We start from the raw sequence: 27,646 nt of genomic DNA, 5'->3' as shown, positions 1-27,646 counted from the left end.
CCCAAATCTCCTGTAGTCTGAGCCCGGCTTATACATTAAACATTGTCATTTGACCCATGGTGAATATATAACTATTGATTAGTGCAGCTTAAGGCATGGTGATTGGATGGTTCTTACAAAAATGCACCGTGGGCAGAGCTCAAAGATTTTCACTTTTGCCCAAAGAAGCAAAGATCTTCTTATGTAGTTGCTTTTGTGTTGTACTGAGGATGTGGCAGATCACCAAACATTTTCTGTGCAGAAGAAGAACAGAACTTCTGTCTCTGATGCCTGAAATAATTCCTCCTACTTTGCAACTCTACAGCAACACCAGATGTATGGCTGTGTGTGGACACTTCAATGAAGCAGGACTGGGAGTGGGAATGCTTTGTAGTATTTTTGTGTTCTGTACTGTAAATGCATTTGTGTATATGCTTGTGTGTGTGTGCCCACTCACCTCAAAGCAGTAATCCTGCCCGAGGATGCTGCTGTGCACAGGCTTGATGACAACCTCGTCCTCCATACTTAGGTCCAGGGCTTCCACAGCGCTACTGGGGCTGAGCAATGACTCATGGGAGCGAGACTCCTTCAGCCTTGGCATCAGATGAGATCTAAGAGTGACAAAAGGAGAGAAAGCGGAAGAGGGAGAGAACTGAGTCACCCTGCAGAGTCTGAGGAGAGGAAGTGAGAGAGAGGGAGCATATGCACTGCGCGTATTAGCGAGCGTTCATGGTGAGTGTGAAGGAAGAGAGTGAGAGGATGACGAAGAGAGGATGCTCCACTTGCCTCAAAGTCAGCGAGTCCTCGACACGACAAGCTTGCACACTATACAAACACATGTTCACGCAACCCACTTCTGAGCTCACTTGCTAATGGATGCTTTGTGACTTCTCATTTACAACTTGAAACATCAATGGGTGAATGAAAAAGCCATGAAGGATTTTGAGTCAAGCTGCGCTGCAAACAGATGCAGTGGGACCACTATAAATAGGAAGCAATTCATATCATTGATTATCATTAATGGTCAGGCTTAGACAGTTTCCATGATGTGATAATGCTTCACTGTGATAAACCACTCACTATCTGTTTTGTGGAGCTTCATTTAACAAAAACACGCCACACAAACTCGCAGCCCTGTCAACTTCTCTCCACTGCACTGTGACAGGAGCTCAGAGTGCACTTTAGAAAGTGTTCAATACTCTGACAAAGACAACCCTGAAGCCCTATTGTTGGCCATTTTCTAGCCAGAGAAGATTAGGAGACAAAGTGAAGAGCTTTCCAATGTTTGCTGTGTTAGATGTCGCCCTACTTTCTGTGTTTTTAGAAGAGTTAGTGAATGGCTGTCATCAGAAAAGAGCAAATTTGTGTCTCCGTGCAGTGCATATTTGTCCGTGACCATTTGAAGAATCTGGAGAGGTACCAGAAGTAAACAAGTCGCCATTACTGTGGTGGCATCTCTCTACAATATTCACATGTTTGAATGCAAACTACCCTTGAAGTGTATAATTAAGCAATAAGCTATGGGGTGCTAGTGATTTTAGAATGGCTAAGCCTCAACAGGCTCCACATCTTGCCATGATGTAGTTTGTCTGCTATGGATGGAGACAAAAGTCTGATGGACTGGGCAACAGCAACGACCGGTATTTCTCAAACGAAGCGACAGGACACAGCAGGTTTTCTGATTGCTCAAACATAAATCCCTGTTGGCTCTTTTTTCTTTGTGCACTGATTAATGACAATATAACTGTGGAAACCATAGGGTTCACCTTTCCCATTTTTCATTGTGGCATAAAACTGACAGAGCCTGGTTTAGCTCCATTTGGGTGATCGTTTTAAAATCAATAGCCAACAATAGTCTGTTTAACGGTCCTGGCTTTGATTCTTGACTATCCCAGTTTCTCAGTTTCTCCTGTGGTTATTTCAGCGCATTTCCTTTCTCATTTCCTCCACCTCTGTCCTGTCTATCAGTTTCAGCTACTTATCTACCCTTAGCCCACACAGTAAATCAAAATTCACAATAAAATCTGACAATTTGAAACAACAGTTAATTGGAGCAGTAATAACGCTTTTATGCTGTGTGTATGGAGTATTTTATAATGGCTTTAAATGCGGTTCAACAAATCACAATCAAGCACCTTAACAACAACAACAACTAGCTTCTCTGCTAAATCTGGCGCACACATCTTTTATTCTTATGAATGAGTAATGTAAGGGTATACTGTCCTTTATAAACTAAATAAAACTAAAACATATAAAAGAATCTGTGTAGGCCTCAGCTGCTCCATCAACAGTCAAAACTAAAAAAAGACTGGAAAAAAACTGACTGAGAAACAAGTGGCGTTAGCTAACTTATCACTGCTTAGCTAACGTAGCTAATGGTAGTGGGCTAACTGTGGTGTTACTGTGAATTATAACGGTAGTTGCTCTAACTCGGGCAATGACCACACATAAATATTCAGTCAGCATCACAAACAGAACAGGTGCAATGTTGTCCAGTGCTTTGCTTTAATGAACGAGTGTTAACTGGTGACACACAGCCAAATGTATCTAAGCTGATTAAAACAGAAGCTGTTGAATACATTAACAGAACATGTAGGTGTCCTCGTAAAAGCCTTCAGTTTTACTTAAATCAATTTTAAATACATACTCATTTGTATATTATCTACACCAACCATTTATGTAGTTACTATGAGAAAACATGGACGCAAAAACCACCAGTTAACACGGTCATTAAGCCAAAACACCATCAGCTCTATTTCATTTTTTAACCACGGAAAAATCATCTGACAGTCTATCTGAGATAATTATCTAAGATCATTTGGGAAATTGCCAACCTTTGCTCCCGTCACTGTCAGAAAAAGACACTGCCAGTTGCCATCACAGTAATGGTGGCAGCATAAAATAGCAGAACACACAAAGCGGTCGTCAGATTCGTGTATATGATCCACGTTATTGAGCTTGATATTTAGCATAACATTTAGCTCTCCTAATATTTAATAATAACCAGTTATGTTGAAGTGCATTATCCTCCAACAAGTCATGAAGTCAAGTAAAAGTAGTTGTCTTCAGTCATATACAGTCAAACTAGGGCTTGGCAATATATCGATATTATAGCGATATCATGATATGATACTAGATATTAGTTTTTGGATACCATTAAATGTTATCTTTTCCTAGCTTAATGACAGTAAAGTGATGTCACCAGACTTATATTATTTGCTTTCACTTATTTACAGTAGGCATTATATCCACATTAACCTCACAATGTTGTTACAATATTGATATTGATGTTTTTTGGTAAGAAACACTGTGATATTTGATTTGCTCCATGGTGCCTGGACCAAAGTCAAACACCAGCCCTTAGCGCTCCTGCATTTCTATTAACCATCAACCTTCCCCAATGTTCCAGTCAGCCTCATGGTGACAAGAGGATGAAGAGCTAAATATGCTAGCGAGGGATGTAAGCAGCGACAGGCGAGCTACACAAACATTAGCCCCTGACACTGGCAGGACGAGCGAGACAGAGGGTCAATTGCTCGTGTAATGAGTGAAAACATTCTGTTAACAGTGCCCTCCATGGACGGCTTACACACTAATCCCATGTGTGTGAGTTGGCCTGTGTGTGTGTGTGTGTGCACTGTACATCTCGACAAAAAAAAAAAAAAAAAACAGCATTCCAGGGAAAACGCAGCAGCCGTAATGACAGATTAGCAACTGCATGCAGCCCTTTGTACATTCTGCCAGCTTTGTTGTCAAATCCACTGTCCAATGCAGCCCTTTGTACATTCTGCCAGCTTTGTTGTCAAATCCACTGTCCAATGTGAAGTGGATAATGATCTGGACTCTCTCCTTTTTTTCTCCCTCACACACACACACACACACACACACACACACACACACACACACACACACACACACACACACACACACACATATATAAAGGCACATTTCAATCCCCTGAAAGTAAAGAAAAAATACACATGCAAACACCTCAAGGATAGCTTTGCATATGAAAATCCAGTTTTAGGAGCCTTTTCTAAAGCACCGCTGCAGAGGAAGTGTGTTTGCACCTAGCTCTGCTTTGGGATTGGCTGACTGGGTACTGGGCAGAACAGAGAGCGAGTCAAGTAAGCGGAGAGGAGGGGAAACAGGGGTTTTCTAGTGGGCTGTGCCGTTAGAGGCAGGAAGGTATGGAAACTTGTGTCCACGGTTCCCAAAAACCTGCATGATGATGTCTCTATGACTCACAGACTGAGAGGGAAAAAACTGGCAATGCTACAAACGCTGTCAAACATTTTAATGAGCTGGTAGCGTGCACATTTCTATTTCACACAACTAATAGGAAGCATGCACATATTCTCCCTGTGAAGACGGACTGGAACATGTAGCCAGTGTAGCTCGCCAAAAGCAAGATTCTCTGGAGTAATATTGTGCATGATGTGAAGAGAAATGGCTGCAGAGAGAGGAATGCATCATCAAAAATGAATACATTTTATTCTGCTATTACGGTTTTCTTTTTCTCTCAGCATATCATATTAGCACATTAGTGTCAGTGGAAATGGTGGGAGACTGTGAAAGTCTGAATTGATGAATAATAATGCTGCCTGTCATCTGTATGGCACTGTATTAAATTGTACTGTAACGTGTAATTTACAGCCTATTGTAGGCCACTTTGTAATAATGACAATGAAAGACTGTCTGCCGTGCGAAAGCTGCTCATAACTTCTATATCACCCAGTTTGACACACGGCTCATGTCAGCCTCTGCAAATAACTGTTGGTATTAAAAGCAGGACCCGCTGTCCTCATCTCCTCCTCTCTCTACTCTTTGGTTCCCTTCCCCCCCTCAACATCGTCTATTCTCGGAAAATGTCCTTCTTTGTCCTTGACAATCCTCCATTGCTCTGCCTCCTGTCCTGTCTTTCTCTCGTTCAGTGTTTACCTGAGGTGGGGAGGTATAGTTTATGTTCAGAGGATTCTTTCAGACTCTCTGGTACACATCTTTCCATCCCACTCTCCTCTCCCTTCCACCGTTCTGTTTATCTCTCTCACTGTGTTTATCTCCCATCTCCTCTCTTGGCCGCCAATCAATCTAACCCTCTTGGTCTTCTGGGCTTCATCTGGGCCACCTAAGTATTTCCGATGCTACGCAGGAGAAACACAGGACTCGAGAAAATTCCAGTGGCTCCTACACATAGACAACCTTCATAAAGCCCCTGTGGTAAAATACATAATTTAAAAGGTCAAGCCATAAAGAACAGTCTTTGTAAAAACATGTCAGAATTACAGGAGATGCCGCAAAGAGCAGTGTTCATACTGTATCTATATGTTTGGAAGCATAAGTACTGTAGAAAAAATGCTTGTATGAGAGTGTTTACACCCAAAGAGACACACAGATTTGTTTTTCTAAATGTGCATGTGACTCGACAGAATTACATGTAGCTCTGTACATCGTGATGTTTCATTCCTAGTCTCCTAAAAAGCATTTGTGGTGTTTTGATGAATTAATTTGTTTCCTCTGATCCACGTGTACCTTGTGGTGTTTTAATCAGGTGCCACAGAAACAGAGAGTAGGATAACATGAATCAAACGCTGCATTTCCACCAAACATTTTCTGTATCACAAGCTTTGAACCTGTGCGTAACCTGTGTGGACATTCACCTACACTCTGGATCTGTTTGTGTTTCCACTGCAGAGAGTTCTCTTACATGTAGACGGGGTTGTAACCAGATGGTAATAGCCGCACCGCTGCTCGTCCAGCTCTCACTGTCACACCTCCCTGATCGTCCACGGAACAGAGTTGTGCGGGATTGTGCACAGAGTCCTTGTGGAGCAAGAGGGATGATTCTCTTTTGATCAATCAATGAACTGCTGTGTTTCCAGCTCCATCTTTTAATATTGGATCAATATGCTACGTACATCTTATGACAATGGAAACACAAAAATGGGCATTCTCATGTGAAACGAACTGAACTGAGCTGGACTGTTAGGTGAAAACTGTTTGGAGGCTGTATTCCACTGTCTAGACTCAAACCAGAGAACCAGCGAACAGCAGCACAGCATGGAAGCTTAGTCTACAACAGAGGAAGCAGCAGCAGGTACCACAACATCAAGGTGCACTGAAAAAATGTTTCTGTCTGCCTATTCTTTTTGATATACCAACTTTTTCACCAAGGCCAAGTGTGGAAACTTTTCTTTAAGTATATATTAAACTGAGGCGCCCACTCGCTCTCCTGGCAGAGGAGACGCCATATGTACAAGGACTGTGTCCTTACGGGTTTGATTCCAATCCACGGCCTTTTGCTACATGAAATTTCCCCTTCTCTCTCCACGTTTCACACTATAGCTATCCATCAAATAAAAATAAATACATCAAATAAAAAATAAATACATATATATATATATATATATATATATATATATATATATATATATACACACACACATATATATATATATATATATATATATATAATCTTTCTGGCATTTACCCTAAGGTTTTTTATGCACAAGTGAAGAAAAAAAAACTGCACTACACCACTATTCAGGACACCACTATTCAGGATTTTATGTAACTACATGAGGCCATAGTCTATATGCAAAGTCATGCAACCAATGAGGTCACCCTTGAGTTACTGATTTACTTTATGATGGTACTGTTATTGTACGATATCAAGATTAGCGACTTGCTTATTAGATCACTGTCATTGCTTGTGTGTGTGTGTGAAGTGGACGATTGTTGACAACAAAGTAAATCTTTACCTAACATGGTGGCTCAACGATGACGTCACCAGTCCAGGAAACCTGGCAAGCAACTGAATACAGACACAGCGGGATACAGGTAACTACATAATATTACTGCTTGTTCCAATGCCATTCATCCCTAAGCGTCATCTGACCAGTAGCTCCTGTGTGGTTGTGCTACATTAAACAGTGGCCATCCATCATGATCCTGCCTAATTAAGTCTCTCCTTCACCTCTGTATATTTTCATTTTCACGGTAAGATTATCCAAGCAGAGGCTGGAAACATTTACATATAAATATTAATTGACCCTGTGTTTGCTTTCTTCACGGAGACACACGGAAATGAACACACTGCCAATCAAAGCTCAGCTTTAGAAAGAGGGATACGGGACAAGATGAGGACAGAGCGAAAAAGAAAGAGAGAAGGTGACATAGGTGAGAGAGGAAGAGCAGATACTGCACTGTGCTCGGGATAGGATTAGCATTATGTCTCTGTGATGTTTAAAACAAACATAAACTGACCTGATCCAATTCAAGCTATTACCACAGAGACATGCTGTATATTGTTTGGTAATTATAGTGGGACCTACAATATATTCTCAATTTAACAACAACACAAACACCTGGCAAAGTTATAATGTAAGAATATAGCATTATTGTAAAAACTGTGTACACACATTTAGTTTATATTTATGTGCTGTTTGAGCCACCTTTCTATCATTCAAATATATAATGTTGAAAAAACAAAGATGAAATAATGTGAATTTCCCTTTAACATCAATATTCATTGACGGATGTTTCATAATTTTTTTGCCTCTTCTGTTTTATCAGACTGTAGCGTGCATCACTGATTGCAACATTTAACCTGACTCTTATGTAACACTGCTTGTCAGATCATTTATGCTGCCACCCTGACATTAAAAGCTATTGTTATCAAATTTTCGCTCTCCTGACATCTTAAAATGCACATATTTAGATCAGGTAAAACATTTTTTTTGTTTGTTTTGGGGTTTTTGGACGTTGGTATTTCAAAATCTCTGCATACAACCATGAGCACAGTGACATCTAGACGCACTGTGCCCCCTAAGGTTCAATAGAAACTCAGTTAGGAGTAAGTACAGGGGAGGGCAGAGCAGAGTAATGGATTCTGAGTGTGTCTGGGCTGCACCCAGTGCGCTTTGTCTCTGCATCCTGTAAAAAAGAGTTCATCTGATAGCCTGTCTGGGATCTGATATAGTCTAAAACCTCAGGCCCATATAGGCGTCAGAGCACTCAGACTTCTAACACACTGATTGCCTGGCTACCTGTCCATATCACAAGGGACTGTTTGTACGGAAAGCTCAAGACAGGAATTAATGTACTGGAACTCCAAATAACAGCGCTTTAAAGGTCTATATCCTGCTGAGTTCCTACAAGAGAATGCTTTATTTCACTACAATCACATGTTCAACAACAACAGCACGTTAAGAGATTCATGTGAAGTGGTGTTAATCCTCACATAGGGAATAATACCCTCCTTATGCTGGGTTTCCACTCACGTTACTGAAATAACCAACATGCGAAATGGCCCTATAATGACCAAAGCTTCTGACATAACTTAAAACAACAAATACTTCTCTCAGGAGAGGCCTCCAGTTCATGCTAGTGTTAAGAAGCCTGTCTTTTTGCTAACAGCGTTTTCCGTGGTTACCGCCCTGCACTGTGTTTACACAGCATTTTGCTCTGCTGTTAGACCAGCATTTACAACAATCAATACGCTTTCCACTTGCAGACCGGCGCAGCATTTATTTGTTAATAATGCTCTCTGTCAAACACACACGAGACCTGTGTGCAAGTAGGCATCTATATCAACAAGTTAAGCCAGACGAGAGACAAAATATTGCACCCACATTTTTCGATGGCATCTAGCTCTTGTTCCTCTGGAGGTTAGATGTTTTAGATTGAAGTGTCACTTAAATAAATGTTATATAAAACTCACTAAATGAGGAGAAAAACAACAGATGGAGATGCCTCCAAACAGGGCACGAGGGCTCACTGAATGGTTTGAATATGATGTGAATCATCAGCCCTCGTTTTTGCTCCGCATGTATTACCATTTCAACTAGAGCTGCAACAAATAGGCTAATCAATTAATCAAGTAGTTGTCAGCTACTGAATGAATCAACTGATAACCGGTTCATCTGTTTGAATAATTTTCTAAGAAATAAAAGTCAAAATTCTCTGATTCCAGATTCTTAAATGTGACACTGATTGACATTTTTCATAATTTCCTGACACTTTATAGACCAAACAATTGATCAGTTAAATGGAAATAATTGTTAGTTGCAGCCATAATGACATCAATGGCATCAGGTTTTCTAGACTATGTAAATGTGTTCTTTTATAACAAGGCATGTATTTGTATTAAACCATTCAGTACAAGGCGTTTGTGTTCAGTATGCATTACAAACCAAACGATACATTAAACTATCCTATTACATTTGGAAAATAAAATATACAGCTTGAACTGTGCTTAATATAATGTTCTCAGTGCCATTTCACTCAGTAAGGCAGCCTGAAGGCAGCCCGCATGATGCAACAGGCAACACGCTTTCTGCCTCTCCCATCCCCAAAACAAAACATTCCGCTCCATTGAAGCACACTGGGAGGAACGCTATGCTAAGCTATGTCGTTGCAAGATGGTTAGTAACGCCATCATCAGACTAGAAAGAGTGAAGATCTTACAGATAACCTACAGGTCTGGTGTTTGGAGCCACTTCAGTTTTGCTGCGAATTATGAGGACAATGGCGAGAGAGTGGTGAATAAAAAAACTACGGTATGTTGCATCTACCACATAACAGTAGGTTACATCAGCGGGAATACTTTATGTCAAGTCATTTGCGCTGACTTCATCCGTGTGTGTCAATAGGTGGAACTAGACGAAAACAAGGGGCCACACAAACGCTACATGCTAATGTTATCCCTACAGCAAGTTAGTCAGACAGAGCAAAAGAAATCACCTTGGCGATTGGTACATTTATAGCTGTGGATATAAGACCTGAATCTGACATGAAAACACAGGCTTTATGAACATGCTTAATGCATTTAAGCCCTGTTTCTATATTCTTTTATGAGCCCATTTTAGCCAGACTGTAATTATTGCTTTGTACAAACAAAGTTGTTTTCATCTTTTTATAACTACAAAACTAAATTTTCTATTTTTGTCAGGAGCTGGCTTTGTTTCATATGCTGCTAACAACCCAGGAGATGGGTCTGTCAGGTATTGCTTCATCATTGTTCAGAGTAAAAAAAAAAAGAAAAAGATTATACTTCATGATGTTAGTTTTAATAAATAAATGAATTAAAATTACATAAAATTAAAAACTTAGAAATCAAGGAACTTTGTCTTGCATTTCTACTTTTTTGCTGTATCAAAAACATACTGAACCGTGATGCAACTGTGTCACAACCAACCGAACCATAAATTTGGTGAACATGGTAAGCTGACAGAACACGTAGTTCAGCGCGTCAAGTGCCGCCCCTAGCACACACCGAACGTGTCAAACTGCAGCTCGTTAACAGACGACCATGTTATTACTACTTTTACTGAAAGATCTGTACCTCTTCCACCTCTACGTTAGCTTAAAATCATGCATGGAGAGCCACTAATTAAAGTTGATTTCTCACCTGAAGAGCCAATCTTCACAGCTATGACTCGCAAGGCACTATCTTTATGGCCATTGTCTTAATAATGACGGGACTGTGGGTCATTTAGCTCGGGATATTTCTCTACCACACCAAGTCTCTTGTCATCGATTCTTTGTCACACACAAGATAGCAACAGCAACAAAGTTCTCTTTATACATCCATGGTGAGGAGAGGAGTTGAGCTGCCACAGGAGCAGAGAAAAAGAACTGATCCATCCAGGAGCGCTGATGCACATCTAGCCAGCGCCGGTGTGGGGTTGTACACTGAAAATAATAGGGCCTTATTTTTTGTGGTGTGTTTTGGCCTTTACACCCTTAATGAAAATCTTGAATTACACAAGGTAACAAAAATACAGACATACAAAGCATAACTGATAAAACCTGTTGGACATGAGTTTGGCAAGCGGTAGACGCTAAACCCGATGAGAGGGTTTGTTAAGAAGTTAGCTCAGTGGTTAGACAAGTGCATTGTAATTATGTACTTAAGGTGAGATTGCAAAACACAGAGTTTTCATCATATTTATATCCCTGTGGAGTCTCAAAATTCAAGCCTCACAGCTGGCTTGGCTTTTAGATGGGGCTGCAACCACAAAGCTCCAGCCAGCCATGACACCAACCACTCTGCGAGCACCTGGGCCCTGAACTCAAACATCAAAGCGTAAAAACATCACAGTTAACAACGAAGCATGTACTGCGCACACACACAATTGCACAGTCATTGTTCAAGCTTGATTATGAAACACATGCACTGCAGAGACAGGCAACCGGACAAATAAGCCATTATTCATGCATCAGGCCTCGCACAATAAAGTGTCCATTATTCCCACTGCTCTGGCGCTGACTCAGTGGAAAGGACCACAGGCTCTGATGAAACAACTACGTGTCTGTCACACTGCAGAACACTCTGTCACGGGTCTGATCGCTCATTTGATCCGAGCAGATGTGGTAAGTCTTTCTCAGCGCTTGGCGAGAATAATGAGGCTCCATCAGCCCAGAGAGGAAGTTAAGATCTTACCACAGTCAGTGCCAGAACGTTTTGCCGATTCATGTCTGTATTTCACATTATTCAGCATCACAATGGCATTTGTGTTTCATGTAAACCCGCGAAAATGTATGGTTTTTTTTGCACCAATCTGCCATCTGTCGATTTTCATCTGCACTGGAGTGAACAGTTGGGTGATGGGTAGCAGGAGAATACAGACAACAAAACAAACGTCTGGCCCACAGCGAGAGACAGAAAGAAGAGTAGTGAAGAGGAGGCAAGGGAAAGAGACGAGGGGGATCCTGTCAGATGCTGCTGGTGCAGAACGGCGAATGTGTGAGCTGAAACACTGACATGTGGCTGCAGGCCTTGGAGCCCAAACACCAATCAGGGAGGCGAGAAGATCCAGTCAACAGAACAGCGGAACAAAACTCATTCACTGTCGAAGTCAGACACCCTGCGCAGAGAGACTGATCTCTGGAGACAAAGACAGACTCAGGTTGTGAGTGAGTGAAGGGAGCTGGAGATGCAGCAGCTAATGCCAACCTTACACACAACAACATTTCAAGTCATTTCACTGTTGCTGACAAATTTCCAATGTTGGAATAAAATCAGGAGAGTTTGACGTACTCCGAGGGAAGCCGCGGCTAGTCAGTCCTTCGGCGATTCTCTCATAAGTGGGCCCGTCCTTCACCGTCCCCGTCATTTGACGGTTAATGGCCTCTTTGTTTGCAAGGGCAAGGACAGCGCGCAATTCCTTGTCTCCCCAGTTGCTCATCTCTACAGTGTCTGTCAGGTTTGCGTTTCCCTCTTGCTACTAGCTGCTCAGTCCTGCTATCAGTTGTTTCTTGTTTATTCACTGCCAGTGGGTCGCACGTGTGGTGTCATCAACAGCTCCTCCCACAAGTCATCAACAGCCCCTCCCATGGCGGAAGGGTGCCTCGTTCTTTTTAAACCAAAATGTTCTGCCAATATGTCTACCTTATGAGGCTGAAAATTTGGCACTTCGGATCAACTCGCCAATCCGGCTCTGTGTGTCTTAACACTCGCAGCTTACCGGCAAAACAGCCCAACATTCACAGAAAATCTGGCAGTGTAAAAGGGGCTACACTGTCACAACATTATTTTTTTTTTCTTATTAAAACATATCAGATTCAAACTCTATTCAAACATAATTACAGCTAACCAGCATACAAAGAGAAAGAGATGGAACGCAGGGAGAAAATGAGGAAATGGTAAACGGTGTGTGATGGTAAAACGTCACTCTTTGGTGCATATTAAAGCTATATTACATTACCAGCTACAGGAAATATATATACTCTTATGTTACATTATGTGGAAGGGTATCTGTTGAAGATTACTGTGACATTTTCATTACAAACAGCAAAATTCCATGACTCTTTCAAAACTGTCAAGGATGTTACCAATTACATGACTTTCCGGGGACTGGAAAATAAGATCAAGGTTTTCCATGACTGTGAGAACCCTGAAATACTGATGTTCAGTGACGTGAACATTGTCAACAACCAATAGTTGCGCTCTCTCCAGCAGCAAACCATGTAGACAGTAAACATGGAGGGGACTCCAGGGAGCTGGACAGGAATGTAAACAAGTCTTGACTCTCTTTGACTGTGGAAAAGGAGGAGAAACTTGTGCAATTGTCGAGTGAACAACAGTCGGTGTTTGATTCTTCGTATATCTGACCCATCAGCCAGGGCTTATTTTGGTGAGAAAGCTTAATCTTTGAAACACACAGTCTCCTCCCACTAAAATAGCACAGCTAACCAAAGGAGGCTGATAGTGATTTGAGGCAGTAAAATCCACAGCGTAACGTTTGCACACAGATACACTTTATCTTTATGGATTATATTAATGCAGAATTGACAAGAATACTGTCGACATGTGATGCCTTTTATCATGTGTTTCTAGAGTTATGTGTTTTTGCGGACATGCAAGGAATTGTTGATATGTCATATTTGTTAAAGAGAATTTGGCAGAATAGCAAATAGTGCAGATCCCCAGTCTTTGCAAACTATATTAGTCTGAGATTTAAAACTCACATTGTAGATGTGAGAGGGGGTCATACTTTAGTCTTTTGAAAGTATTTTGAAAGTCTGCTAGTGTATGTTAGGCGTAATATGACAGCCCCACTGTAATTTCCTTTTCTAACAACCCCCCGAGGAGAATTTCCACACATCCCATTTAGACACTCTGAATCAAAAACCCACTTTCTGCTCATCCATCCGTGACCTCTGTGAGTCCTGATTGGTTGTGTCGTATGGCCGTGAAAGCGATAACAATGACACAGAAAGAGGAAAAACACAAAAATGTGCGTTCAAACAGATGGGTAACATAGATGAGTGGGCACAGTCAAGTCCGTGTTGGTCCATATCCAGTGCATTAGTGCTTTGCAGCACCTGTGATGGTTGACGGCATCGGCTCTTTAGGCTCTTACAGCGCCAGCGGTCTAATGCACGCAAGACAAAAGACAGATTATGCTGGGAAGAGGAGAGAGAGGGAGATACGACCCCAGGCATCGCTGCACCAAACAAGAGGGAATAAAAACTGAAGCGATGGTGTGACCACTTTTGTGAAGAAAAATAGTTGGAGCCATAGATGGGAGCACACATTAGCTGCGAGTACAGAAGGACAAAGGCAGCCTTTCATTTACAGGGAGGAAGGAAGCTTTTAAAGGCAAGAATGAGACAACACTCGCACACCCCTTTCACTAAACCGACACACACAGGAAAGGAGGGAGTTAGCTTTAGCATTTAGTATCTCCTCAACGATCAGCTCCTCTAGGAGTCTGTTTTTAGAGTCTGAAGGGATGCCTGACTCAGAGCACTGGCAGACACACTACATTGTGGGAAAGGTTGGCTGCTAACTGAGATCAGGTGGTTGGAGAACAACTGTTGGGAGAGCTAACGCAGCCACTGAGCCAGGCTGTAAAACACACAGACACACACACACACACACACAGCTTGATTACAGTGAGAGCGCAGAGTCCCTGCTAGGCTGGGAGGTAATTCAGTGTAACATCTGCTAGGACACTCACTGCATGAGACCAATACGGAGCGCTGAGGAGCTGCTCTGGAGCTGGCCCGGCTGGGGTTTGGCGCTGAGGTCATGTGCTGACTGAAAGAGAACAGAACAGCTGGCCGCGAAAAACAACCACTGGACAGAGGAGATCACACTAGCAGCTGCAGAACACAGCATGCCAATTACCTGTGATGATCTGTGAGGACCTTTTTTAAACATTAGCAGTGATTTCATGAGAATATTAATTTGTGCCAAGCTCTGCAGGATGTGACACATGTGGTACATCCCTCTTACTCATCTTATTTCTCTTCCCAGACGAGTTCGAAGAGCCAAGAGTGAAAGGGTCATTAGAGCATGTCGTACAATGGACTTTGTTACACCGAAAAGAATGTCTATGCGTGGGTGTTTGTCCACGGCTCCATTCACGGTAATAACATCAGTGGGTGAGGCGATCCACATCGGACGGCCAAAGCATTGCAATGACAGATAGTGTATAATGAGGTCAAAGGTCACACTAATGAGCAACTTCTTAAGTAGCAGCTATCATCAAATGGCAAAGGTCAAACATCATTCTAATGACGAATGGCCTTCTGGGAACTCACCAATGTGTATGATTGGTGTATTGATTTAAAAAACGCATTTATGGGACATGTGGGGGAGTCAAATCCATCATGACCGAATACGGCTGCAGTAGAATACACACAATTTGTATTTTTTGTCATACAGCCTAGTGGAATACTCTGTCTCATGACTTCATGTCCCTCGCCGAGTGTGACTAGTCACCCACACACATTCGCACACATGTATCCCCCAGGCAGTACCAACACTCACACACACACACACACACACACACACACACGAAGACGCTGCCAGAAATGGAGCAGAGGAGTAAATGTGATTGCGGCAGATTAAACCGTGAACCGTTGTTGCTGAAATGTCGGCTGTATATTTACTAAGGATGAGCGAGTACACCGTTATCTGTATCAGCACCTGTATTGGTTCAACCAACTCAATAATGTACTCAAAATGGGTGGAGTTTAACTCACACGTGGGTGTGGCTTACACAGGACGTGGGTGTGACCCCACAAGCTGTTACATTAGGCCTGAAATTGATTTAAGTTGATCACAAGTTGCTGTATTTATTATTTATTAGAAAACTAATTACAGAACAGCCTCAGAACTGAGCTTCAGATCTTTTTTGATCACAAGAGTAAGAGACTGAACACAGTTATCCAAATTAGGATTTTCCTTTATCATGAGTACAGCTAGTGACGTTTTACTCAGATGATATTTGTACTTGTAAAAACTACATTATGCGAGTGATTGGCTCAACCCTAATTTACCAAGCTAGCAAATACAGAATATATTTATATAGCATTTGTGTCATGACAAATAGTATCTAAGTTATGGAGCTATATTCCATTTATCTGAACATTCTTTTGTCGATTCACTGAGCAGGATAAATGACCAATTATCCCTCTTTCTCTCTGTCCTACATAAGTCAATTCAAGAATTTAACATTGAGCATCCACACTATCCGCGGTCTACATATTTTTAACAGCTTTGTTGAATACTTGACTCTGATTGGTCAATTGCAGCATTCTACAGTCTGTTATTTCTGAGTAGCAGACAGCTGCTTTGTCTAACAGACCGTTGCTATGGACACAGTTCTGATCACAGACACTTAGCAAAAGCAATATAATCATTTTTAAATAAATATTTTGTGTCAAAATTATTGATGTCTTCAGTAAGTAGAGATGTAATAAGGATGATTCAGTACCAGCTGACTTTGCATTGGGGTCCTTTTGCAATAATGACTCACTCACTGTGTATTAACTCTTATATTTTTATATTTTTTTAACAGACCAACAGGAACATGGACAGACTGCACCAGTGGTTTAACAAGGGATAAAGAAAAATTAATTACTTGAGTGTGAAGTCTGGTGAAGTCATTGGCTAGTAATTGATTATTTGATAAGCATGCAAAATGAAATCAACCCAAATCAATATGATGTACTACTCTATTGATTTTTGCTTATGACTACATATATCCGGTATTTTTTATGAGTTTAAGTGTGTGCCGCAAAGTACAGGAGCAAAATGGCTGCTGATTTGAAAATGTGAATACTTGACTGTGAATAGGTGTAAAATATATCTTTAAATTAGATGTTCAAACTGTGTTTTTAAGTGCAAGCGGCACCACACCACGTCTCTGCGTTCACCCAAACTGCGAGGAAATTAATCAGCTCTGAATCAGGAGCCTGATTTTGCAGAAATATGTTCTAGATGAATGCTGGTTCCTGTTTGTGATAATTATAGGTACTTTTAAAAAGCAGCCGACTCAGTCCACTTTGCCAACAGAAAACTTCAGCGGGTCAGGGCTGATTCATTATTTCAAACCTGAGACAACCGCTTCCACGACAAAAGAAGCAGCTTTTTCACTTTTCGCTTTGTAATTCAAATTACCTATGACCACCATTTCCGCTCGGCTCGCTCATTAATTCTGCACTAAAATACCACAGCAGAGGGGAGAGTGGGGCCGTGGTAGTAGGAGGCGGAGGCAAAGATAATGTAGTTATCACCATAAGACAGGAGATAGTAAAAATGCTGGCCTAATTGAGCCGATGTCTGCCCAATTAACTGACTTATCATCTGGCTTCGGGCCATCCAGCGATCCTTAATGTTAAGCCCTGAAGGGCAGCGAGGTGTCAGAGTGGTTTCAGAGAATGCCCTTCAACACTAGAACCTGACTTTACTTGGGAAGAGAGGAGATGACTCCCTGACATGAATCAGTGACTTATTACACTTCAAAATGCCATTATTGGTCAATGTCATATTAGTAACCCCATACTGTATAGCATGCACACATGCACACACAAAAATACACACTTCGCACTCCAAGTTAAACATTTCCCATTTGTTATTCCTCATTAGCCATTATTGATTTGTCATTTAATTGCATCAACTGCGGCAATATAAGTACGCTTTAATCCCAATTAGCTCCACAGGCACAATAATAGACTATTAGGGGCAAAACAGTCACATATCAGTGGGTATGAGTCAGCTGTGTGAGTACTCGAGGCACGCCAAGGTCATGGAAATGGTGTGCGCATCTGTGCTCATGTGTAAATAGCCTGTGTATGCTTACAAGACACAACTGTAATCATGTGTGCTTCTAAGACAAAGACACACCAAACCGCATACAAAAAAAACACATAATTGTCATTCTATTTTTTAGCACAAACTGAGGAAAATATAAATTAGTTATAAGCAAGAAAGCGTTTTCTCTTGAACTCTTGCATAACTGTTAAGTGCTCAGGGAACTGATAACACCATGTGCAAAGGAGTAGAGGAGATGAGGAAGTGTGTTTTTCACTTCTTGACCTGAATATTCAAACGCCCCTGTGGCATTGGACAAAGAAACAGGCAAACACTCAAGTTCACAAGGAGAAAAAGAGGGCAGAGACTTTCTTCCCACGCAACATACACACCAAACTGATGGGAAAAACAACATCCAGCCTATGATCTCTGCAAACTCTGCTTTTCCCACTTTATTCCAGTTTTTATAGTTGCATTTTTATTAATACCAGTTTTAGACAGGTGGAGTAGCTTTAGTACATAATTGGCTCTAAATGGTGAGGCGGCACTGTCAATACAGAGATCTTATTTGCACTCTAAAGCCAAGTTCTGCCTCTGGCACTGAATAGTTTTCATGTTCAAGTCCAAACGCGTCCTCGTTTTTCCCTCTGCACCTTTCCTCTCCAACTATTCAGATGTGCTGCACTTTTTCGCTTTTTTAATTAACTATACTGACCTTTCTTTACATTCATAATTCATACAGAAAGGACTTTTTGGCATTTGTGAAGTAAAAAATAGTCAGATGAAGCCACAACATACAGCCCTGAGTGAACCGTGGGTGGATGCAGAGACAGAGGTTTCCAAAAACCACAGCGTGTAGTTGTACTGTAACCATCCACAGCAACAAGCACACTCATGAATAAAGTATTACAACAAAATGACACTTACGATCTACTGAATATGTGAAACATGGTCCAGCAGAACCTCTCCAAGCTGGATCCCCAAAACGCAAAACTCCACTTTGGGTTGCATTCCTCACTAGCGGCTGGTCTCAGTGTTTTCCCAACTATTTTTGAGTCTCTGGGAACGTGGCTGGAGCCTCTGCCCTCTGAGTTACACCACACCGCTCCCAAAGGATGTGTGTTGCTACTAACACACCCCTCTCCACATCCCATTTAAAAAGACAGCGCTGTTATTTAGGACAAGTCTGCTCACAGTCCACAGGAACCTAATACAGTGATGAAGTAATGCATAAACATGATGCTTGTGACATGAAGCTTTGAAGGTAAGATTCAAGGGATTGGATATAGTGTTTCAAATATAATAGAGCTCTTATTTATTGATTTTATTTAGCATTTTCAAGAATACTTTGAGGTCAAAAGGACAGTTCACCTCCAGCTTATAACACATATTTTAACCTAGTTTATTTTGGTATGAGTTGCCAAGAGTTGGAGATATTGGCCATAGAGATGTCTGCCTTCTCTCCAGTATAATGGAACTAGATGGCACTCAGCTTGTGGTGCTCTATACATTTGAAAAACTCAACAGCAATGTCTCTTTCCAGAAATCATGACCTGGTTACTCAAAATAATCTACAGACCTTGGTGTGAGCAGTTTCATGTAGGAACTATTTTCCTTATATCAAACTACACCTGCATAACAAATCACTGGGCAGAAGGAAGAGTGCATCTACTCATGGTGAGAGGCTCTCAGCATTGGATGTTAATCAATGGCGTCCTCCTCCACTGAGCTCTAATGTTTGTTAGCTCAGTGGTGCTACGTGAGCTAGCAGAAGATGCTTTCTGCACAGTGATACGGTTGGCGGGTGTAGTTTGGCAGACAGAAAATAGTTCCTACATGAAAGTGCAAGGTCTGTGGATTATCTTGAGAAACTGGGCCATGATTTCTTTAAAGAGACATTGCTGTTGAGTTTTAATGTGGAGTTCTAATGTTGTATTTTGGCACTTTGAGCACCAAAAGCTGAGTGCCACCTAGTTCCATTATATTGGAGAGAAGGCAGACATCTCTACAGTCGTTATCTCCAACACTCTGCAACTCACACCAAAACAATCTAGACTGATAAATAGCACTACAGGTAAGAGAAAAAATATGTATTTGTGATGTCGGGGTGAACTGTCCCTTTAAGATGATAAATTATCCTCTGGAATATATCCTATAGCAAATGAATGCTCAAACGAGCATTTATAGTGACTTTTTGATAGTTTTTTTTTTTTTGTGTGTCTCTTGTGATATAATTGTACTCTTCCGTCATGATTTTACATCTAGCTTTTACTTTTGCTCTGGTTTTTGCATAAGAATACTTTTTATTAAATGCTGACTCTGCTCTTAATAACAACTTCAACCAGAAAAGGGGTGAAAGAGGGAAAGAGCTGACAGCCTGATACGGTATGAAGTTATTTAGGTGCTACTGTCTGAGAAAAAAATAGCAAAATCTATTTTTTTTAGCTGAAGTCAGTCTCTAGGATACACAGTTCCTCTGTCATCATCAGATCTGTCCCCCCTGCTTTTTCTCACACTGACATAGACCAAGAGTTGGCAGCCAGGAAGTCAGCCTGCCTCCTCCTCCCACCGTGTTTCCCTGTAGCAGGAAACAAAGGCTCAGCCTTCAGCACCACACTCTGTGGGAAAATGCTGGGTCCTTGGCCGGAGAGAGGGACTCCAGGAAAAGGGAGAAAAAAGAAAAAACAGGGGAGGAAGGCACATAAAAAAAAGAGAAAAGAGGGAGCAAGGGAGGGAGAGAGAAAATAAGGCCAGTCGGGTTTAAGGAGGAGACACACTGCCAGATGTATTGAATAGCTGTTTTCACATAGCTGGCGACCCAGTGAGGGAAGACTGATGTCACATCTAAGACATGCTGTCAAGAGACGCCTCGAATCAAACTGATGTTTGAGCTCCAAAATAAGCCGAAGCCACAGAAACGCCAGTCATCGCCTGTGAAATAATTACATGGAGACAGGTCCAGTTTGGCACAAACCACTTTCAGTACTTCTTATTAAAGTGCTCTCTGAATGACAGGAGAATATTTCAGCTCAATCATTCAACAGAAATCACATAGACGTCACTATGTAAAAAGACTTAAGTGAAACTCTACAGGAGCTGGGAGCAGCTGTCTACCTCAACAATGGAATTCATTGTGAACTATACAGCGGAAAGGTCTTTGCACCCCATTACAGATGGACCGGTTCTCCAGCTTCGAAACAATTTAAGTATCATTTGGGGAGGTGAAACTGGAGGAGGTTTAATGTACTTGTTCTCCCCGATGCAATGGATTAGAGTTGCTTGCTCTTATCACAAGTAAACAGACCTGCATGCCTTTGCTGTTCTGGAGAATGGCTGGGTAAAGGTTAACTACAAAGCCAAGGCAAAGCCTGGAGACTAAACACTCAGGGGATTTCCTCATTCCTCTGGTCTGGGTCATGATAATATCATGCCTCATAGGGTTGTTTGGAGTGTGACTGCTCGCAAATATAATGTGGGATGGGGCAGGGCTATTCTATCTATGGGAAGTTTGTTTGTAATCACTGTAGCAGCAGAGGAAAACTATCTCAACATCTTCGTTATTCGTAGGAAAAAGCAACAATAGCTTTCTGTACTCTATAGTGAGTCATGTGGGTGCACAACTTTGACATTTTGCACATGTATGTGTGCGTTAGTGCGTGCAGACAATGCTTCAGTGCATACACACACACACACAAACAGAAAATGTATTTGTAGTCCATGTGAGAATAATCCATGTAAAACCATGCCAAGGAGCGTGTGGGTGGGTATGTGCGAGGTCATGAGCCAAGCGTACAGCAGCAGACAGCAACAGGACGGGGTCGTGAGAGAAGGTGGGAGAGACTGGGCTCTCTGTCTGTCTGAAGGCAGTCCCTGAGAGGCCTCGCCTCTGAGAAGTTATTCCCCTGCTAACCGCTAACCTGTTTAGTAGAGCACCACCTGTCTGCACAGAGGTAAAGAGAGGGAGGGGAGGGAAGCCGAGAAAAATAATTGGTGGATACAGGCCATTCCAGGCAAGCTTCCACAAGTCTGCATCGCAGAGAGGTAGGTGGCGTATGGAGAGAGGGTGAGACATGTTGGACAAGTAGGTGTTGATAGAGGGCAGACAAGAGGAGAAAAAAGATGAGGAGACTGACAGGACGGAGAGGAGAGCAAACTGAGCTCGCATCAACATCCCAGTGACTCAAGTAGAGAGAATATGAATTCTATCGTGATATGGAGGACGACAAGAATATTACCTGTTAATGCTACTGCACTGAATGTGGGCTGCAAGTTTAATTACACACTTCTACTGTTACTAAAAGTTTGTCTTCCCTTTATTATGTCTGGTTGTATGAGGTCATTGTTGGCCATGTTGCAAAAGAGTTAAAAGATCAACCTAATCCAAAGACAGCGTCTCTCTGTCTGGAAGCTGCTACAGGAAGAGAAGTGAGAGGAAATGGTAAGCAATGGAGGCATTAGAGCTCCCTCCCTCCATCTCTCCATTCATCCCTCTATAGCCTGCCCTCCATTTCATTTCATTTTTACAAAGCAGCTTACTTTAAAGAGACAGGGAGAGACAGGGCAGTGACATAAGCTCTCCTGTGAGTTTGTTTATGTAAAATATATATATAGACGGATATAAAGAGTTTTGTGTGAGAGCGGAAAGGACGGAAAAAGACCTGTAGGACTGATGCTTGAGAGCTCTTCTCTGATGTTGTTCCTATTGACTCTGCACTACGGCCTTGGGGGCAAGAGAGAGCGAATGAGTGATTCAATTATTGACAATGCTGCCCCATCATGAGCATATGCTCCTCTCTCATCCTCTCCCAGGCACAGTCGAGGAGATCCAAAATAATGTTAGTGAATGCCCCTGACACAGCCTATTTCAACCATCTTTCATTCACAGTGGCAAGCTAGACTGAAGTCGATATTCTAACCTCCAATTTGCCGACGCGCGTCACAAATTTTAGAGCATTAAAAACATTGAATACAAGCCCTTTGGAAATGAAGACATCTTTATGTGAGGCCTGTCATTCTGTCTTCCTTCCATGCTCGAAATCCTTTTCAGATTGATCACTCTGCCTAAAACAAGCCTAAATGCTATTGTGTGTTTGTGTGTATCGAATGTCCGTAATCCTCTATAAATGTTTGAATCCTGTATACTTAAATGTAATTGGTGGATTCACATCAAGCATTTGAAATGTGATAGACCATCTGATACCAGTTCCAACTTCATCCCCCTCTAAAATAAATAAATTAAAAACCAGGAAGTGGAGGCACTTCTAATGCAAAACATTAAAGGATATCTACTTAAACATAACTATGTCTGTTGCAAATATGAAACTTTTGGAGGATAAAAAACAGACAAACAAACATGAATACTGTTTATTAAAACTATATAGTTGCTGTTCTTTGAAAACCACGTATCAAAATGTTTTTAAGTTTTTAAAATTCTAAATTATTTAATTAAAACATAATTTTGCGATCAATCAATTTTTTTTTCTTCAATTTTCAGAATAATTTAAATCTACCAAATTTGGAGATGCATGTTTTTTGGACACCGACAACAAAAATGGCAAATTGCTTAAAGGCATACTTCACCCCCCAAATGACCATCTATACATCAATTATTCACCTTATGCTACTTTGAATTTGTGAAGAAAAGCTTAGTTGCCTTCGGTGAACAAAGACTCCATAAACTGAGAAAATTCTTAATAAATTGAAATAATAGGTGACCAAACTTAACAAACGCAAAGCTCAAAATCAAAAGTAAAATAAAAAAATATGTGACTTTGGTGCTTTAAAGGGCAAAATTACTGTTTTTGTCAATAGAGTCTGGCTTTGAAGACAGCATAGCTAAGTTTCACTTTCAGTTTAGTTTTAAATACTATGGATTTTAGCAAAAATACATGTGTTTGGGAAGTACTGAACATATGACTGGATAAATAAGACTTAGAGTATACCACAACAGTTGTGTGAGTGTTTGTCAACACATGTTTTGATATAGTTTGGCTGTTGTTTTAAGTGGACCCCTATGACTTCAATTCATTACAAATTTTCTCCGTTTTTGGATTCTTTGTTCGCTGTTAAGACATACAAGAAAAACAAAGTCTTTCCTTACAAATTCAACATATCAAGGGGTGAGTAACTGATATATAAATGGTCATTTTGTGGGTGATGTGTTCCTTTAAATAACATAACTATACAGACGACGTACACACAACAGTCCTGAGCAAACACCTGTGCTTGCTTGGATGTTCATATTTGTGTGGTCACGATTAAGTGTTGTTGATTAAGTGCTGAACCACCGCTGTTCCTCCAACCCCCTCTGTAAAGTGTCAGTGCTTCAGACCTATTGACCCCCTGTGGAGTGACCTATGGGTGCAGCACTGACCCACTCCTCCCTCCCTGTACATGTGTCTGATCAAATGCTCTGCTCCACTTCACCAGCTCTCAGTAAATCAATGGACATCGCTGAGATGATCTATGACAGAGTAATTAAACAGATGGGAAGGAAGTGGGGGAAAGATGCCGGACAAAGCTAAGCTCTGCATTGATCCTTGCCTTTCGCTGGAACACAGATGCAACAAGAATTCTCTTTTATATCATACATCATGTTTTGACTTTGTACATTACATAAGTTCAGTCCAAGCAGGAATTAAGAGCAACGTCCTGGAAGGTAAATGAACATTGCATAAGAGGTTTAGTCACCCAGAAAAAACTAGTACACAAAATATTGAGACATTAACAACAGCAGACTGTTGCCCCTCATGATTTGTCTTCACTTTAGTCATCTTATTTGCTTCCCTTTTTCTCGCACTGTTTGTCTCCATCTCACATTCACTCTAAATATCTCCCCCTCTTGGTCCAACTGCATGTTAAAGGCTCTGAAAATGACTAACAGCTCTATTTCTTGCTCTGACATCCTTCGTCTAGGCTTCTGGTTAGCAAGCGCTGACCTAAAATAGGAATGTCGGGAAATACTAAAACACACAAAACATATGCATACAGTATACATACACACATCTGCATGTGGTATGTGCACATATATTACTGTGTGCAGAAGCATTTGCTCATGCATGTAAACAGATACAGTACCCCAGGGTGATGGAGAAAAAATAGGAATCACACTGTTCTTGCATACAAATACAGACTGACACAAATGCTCGGAGCATAATATGTAGGAGACGAGCTCGGTTTTGTTCTGGAGGGCTCAACAGCAGGCTACAATCAAGAGGACCACCAGCTGAGCTCTCACACTGAAACCTATCTGCATACTGCAGTAAACAAACCACAGAGCCATCAAACTATCATTTATGTGTTTACTAAACCAAAGATGGCTTTCTCCCGTGAAGCCATCTCGGAGGAAAATAAATGTTTGGTTGAACGCTGCCTCTCCAGTAGAAAGTGTTAAACTCAACTCTTCCTCCGTAATGTGGCAGGGAGGTTTGGTCGTGTTCAACAGCTACTGACAGCTTCTGTGTTTTAACTGTGATGTTAATGAGACACATTAAAATGGAATTACTCTAATAAGTGGAATAACTTGATTATACTTGATGTGTGGTTGCTGACTAATCTGATGCATGTAAGTAGCGTGTTTAGTATGTTTTACGCCCAACTGTAAAACTGTATATGGTGCATTAACAAGAACGCAGATGTTTGTGGAAAATATCTCATCACATTAGGAAATGCATTTAAATAATATATCCATAAATGTAAATGTATCTGGGACATGTGATAATTTGTGGTTACTGACTGAACTGTAATTGTAAGATCTCTATAAATGTAACATAGCAATATAAACTCCTCAAGGCCTGGACAAAATGATGACTAACAACCAATGTTAGCCTTTCCACTCATCTCCTCTCCTGTGCAGACATTACAATGCCTCCACGCTGAAATTAGCTGTTGCTCTTGGAGACTCCCAAACTCTCTATCCTTGGGACACACAGCTCTCCTTCTTTAAACTGCTAATTGCCTCCAACATACGACTTGCGCTGAGAATGCCAGCCAAAATCAGCCGGCTGACCTCACAGCGTGGCCCAGTCATCTGATTTGTGTTAGCTGCCTGCCCTCCGCCACACAGGCCACGCTTTGTGTGATGTTGCTACATGTAGGTTATGGTCAGCAGTCACAATCCAAAACCCCATCACTGCATTATCGTCTCTGGTGTCACATATATAACACAACCAATGCACCGCACTGAATGAAAGCCCTTTGGGAGTTAAAAGCAATTATATAATAATGACTGAGCAACCTGAATGTACGCAGGATGTAGTAGAGTGTGTGTGTGCTCAGGAGAGCAGCCTCCTTTGCATTGTCAGTGATAGAGAGAAGCGAAGAAAGAGGAGGGCAACACAGCTGGACGGCACACAGAGGCAGAGGAGCGTAAACAGTCTCAGTGAAGCATCCTCTAGTTCACATTTCTATTCGTGGCCACACATGTAAAAATATAACCTCCCACTGCATGAACCAACACACAAAGGACGGCGAGTGACATGTGAAAAGCAGGGAAACACTCACCAGGCATTGTCAGAATTCCACAGAACAATCAAAGGCAGGCGGAGAGAGAAACTGAGGCTGAGCCAGAACAAGAGAGGAGGAAAAATAAAAAAGAAGAGAGGCAGGGATGGGTAAGGGCAGAGGCGATTTCAAAGCTCCATTTTTTCCCCCCCCTCTGCTGCCGATGCAGACTGCTGCTCGCCTCTTCGCTTCCTTACTTGTGGTCCTCTTCCTCCTTCTCTCCCCGACTCCTTCTCTCTTTCCTCCTGCTGCTGCTTTAAGACAAGGGGTGGAGAATGAGCGCTACAATGCTCTCCCTCTCTTGCTGCTCCCTCTCCTCCTTTCGTTCTCCCACCCTCTCTTGCTCACCCTGTACAGAGCATGCCCTACTTCCTGTGTTGTCTCTGAAATGGGACGCACTGTCTTCTCTTTCTTCTGTTTGTTTTTCTTTCATTCGGCATGAATGAATTTAAGGGCACCCCGACACTTGACTCTGGTTTGGGAATGATGAAGATTGGTCCCCTTTTCTCCTCTGTTGTCTCTCCCCCTCCTACTAACTCCAGCTAAACCCACTCCCTTTCACTGTCAGTGATTGACTGCACCTCCCATTTCTGTCTCCTTGCGCAGGGAGGAGCCTGCATATGGTGTGCCGGGGGTTGGAGGGTGGTGGATCACATGTATGTGTGTGTGGCGCAGCCTAGCGTGGCCCTGCCTCCCCCCCTCTTGTGTGGCTCCAGTGGGAGTGTGTGTGCTCTTTGTCCTGTCAACTCTGGTGCGAGGTGTGCTGCTTTCCCTGTCAGCTACTACTGCTGCTGCTGCTGCCGCCTCCGTTTGGGACCCGGGGGAGGCTGCATGTGCCGGCAACCTGCCCTAAGCATGGACACAGTTCAGCTGGGAGACCAGGACTCATGCTGAGGCTCAGACAGAAAAAACACTGTACATATGAGGCGGGAGCTCAGCTTTGGCAAAGTGACTTGGCTGATGGGGCCAGCCAAAGGGTTGGTAGTAGTGAGACTGGAATGTGGGTGGGAGGGCTTTGCCATGCTCAATTTGAGCCGGGATTGGTAGACTGGCAGAGGAGATAGGGGTGAGTTTGAGGCTATTTCCAGAGCTCGCACACTGACAAAGCTGGCAAAGGGGGATAAAAGGCCGGGGCGGGACACACCGATAAGGCGCGGCAGCTGTGGACAGCTGGTTCAGAAAAGCCACGGCCGCTAATCTGCACTCCCCGCACGTCTGCAATGATGTCATCAAACATGACATCACCCTCACCCCTTATACTCCCGGACACATGACACACACATACACACAAGTGCACGTGTAAACCAGATGACCACACAATAGGGTGTGGGGGGAGGGTACAAATACTGAGCTCTGAGTTCACACCCTTTCAAAACAAAAGGTCACTGGCAGCACATTGTTAGCTTTACAATGACCAAATTATGGAAAGTATCTCAGTAGTTTGCTGCTGGCCACCTGTTTCCTCCTGAAGCTGACTAACAAGTCTGCCTAACACATACCTGGTAACTTATTATAATTTCACTCTATTTTTGTCAATGTTAACATTCCCATTTTAATAACTAAGCAATTTTTAAATCACTAAATAAATGTATACAGTAAGTATTTGATGACCAT

The 27,646-nt window shown here is 42.0% G+C and overlaps 1 protein-coding gene across 6 annotated transcripts in view; it reads right to left on the bottom strand.

Moving 5' to 3' along the window:
• The window catches only part of dab2ipb (DAB2 interacting protein b), a 174,352-nt gene that overhangs the window by 51,845 nt on the left and 94,861 nt on the right, over window positions 1-27,646 (bottom strand). For 4 of the 6 annotated variants that reach the window (XM_050053629.1, XM_050053627.1, XM_050053625.1 and 1 more), the window contains exon 4: window positions 437-590. In XM_050053629.1, the coding sequence (XP_049909586.1) occupies window positions 437-590 (154 nt within the window). Of the gene's footprint in view, window positions 1-436; window positions 591-18,457; window positions 18,608-26,032; window positions 26,634-27,646 lie in introns of those variants that run through there. The other 2 variants (XM_050053631.1, XM_050053630.1) reach the window with 2 other exon arrangements.

Source organism: Epinephelus moara, chromosome 9 (genome assembly GCF_006386435.1).
Source record: "Epinephelus moara isolate mb chromosome 9, YSFRI_EMoa_1.0, whole genome shotgun sequence".
NCBI lineage: Eukaryota > Metazoa > Chordata > Actinopteri > Perciformes > Serranidae > Epinephelus > Epinephelus moara.
The sequence above is the reverse complement of the archived record's forward strand: the minus strand, read 5'-3'. Positions and strand labels throughout refer to the sequence as shown.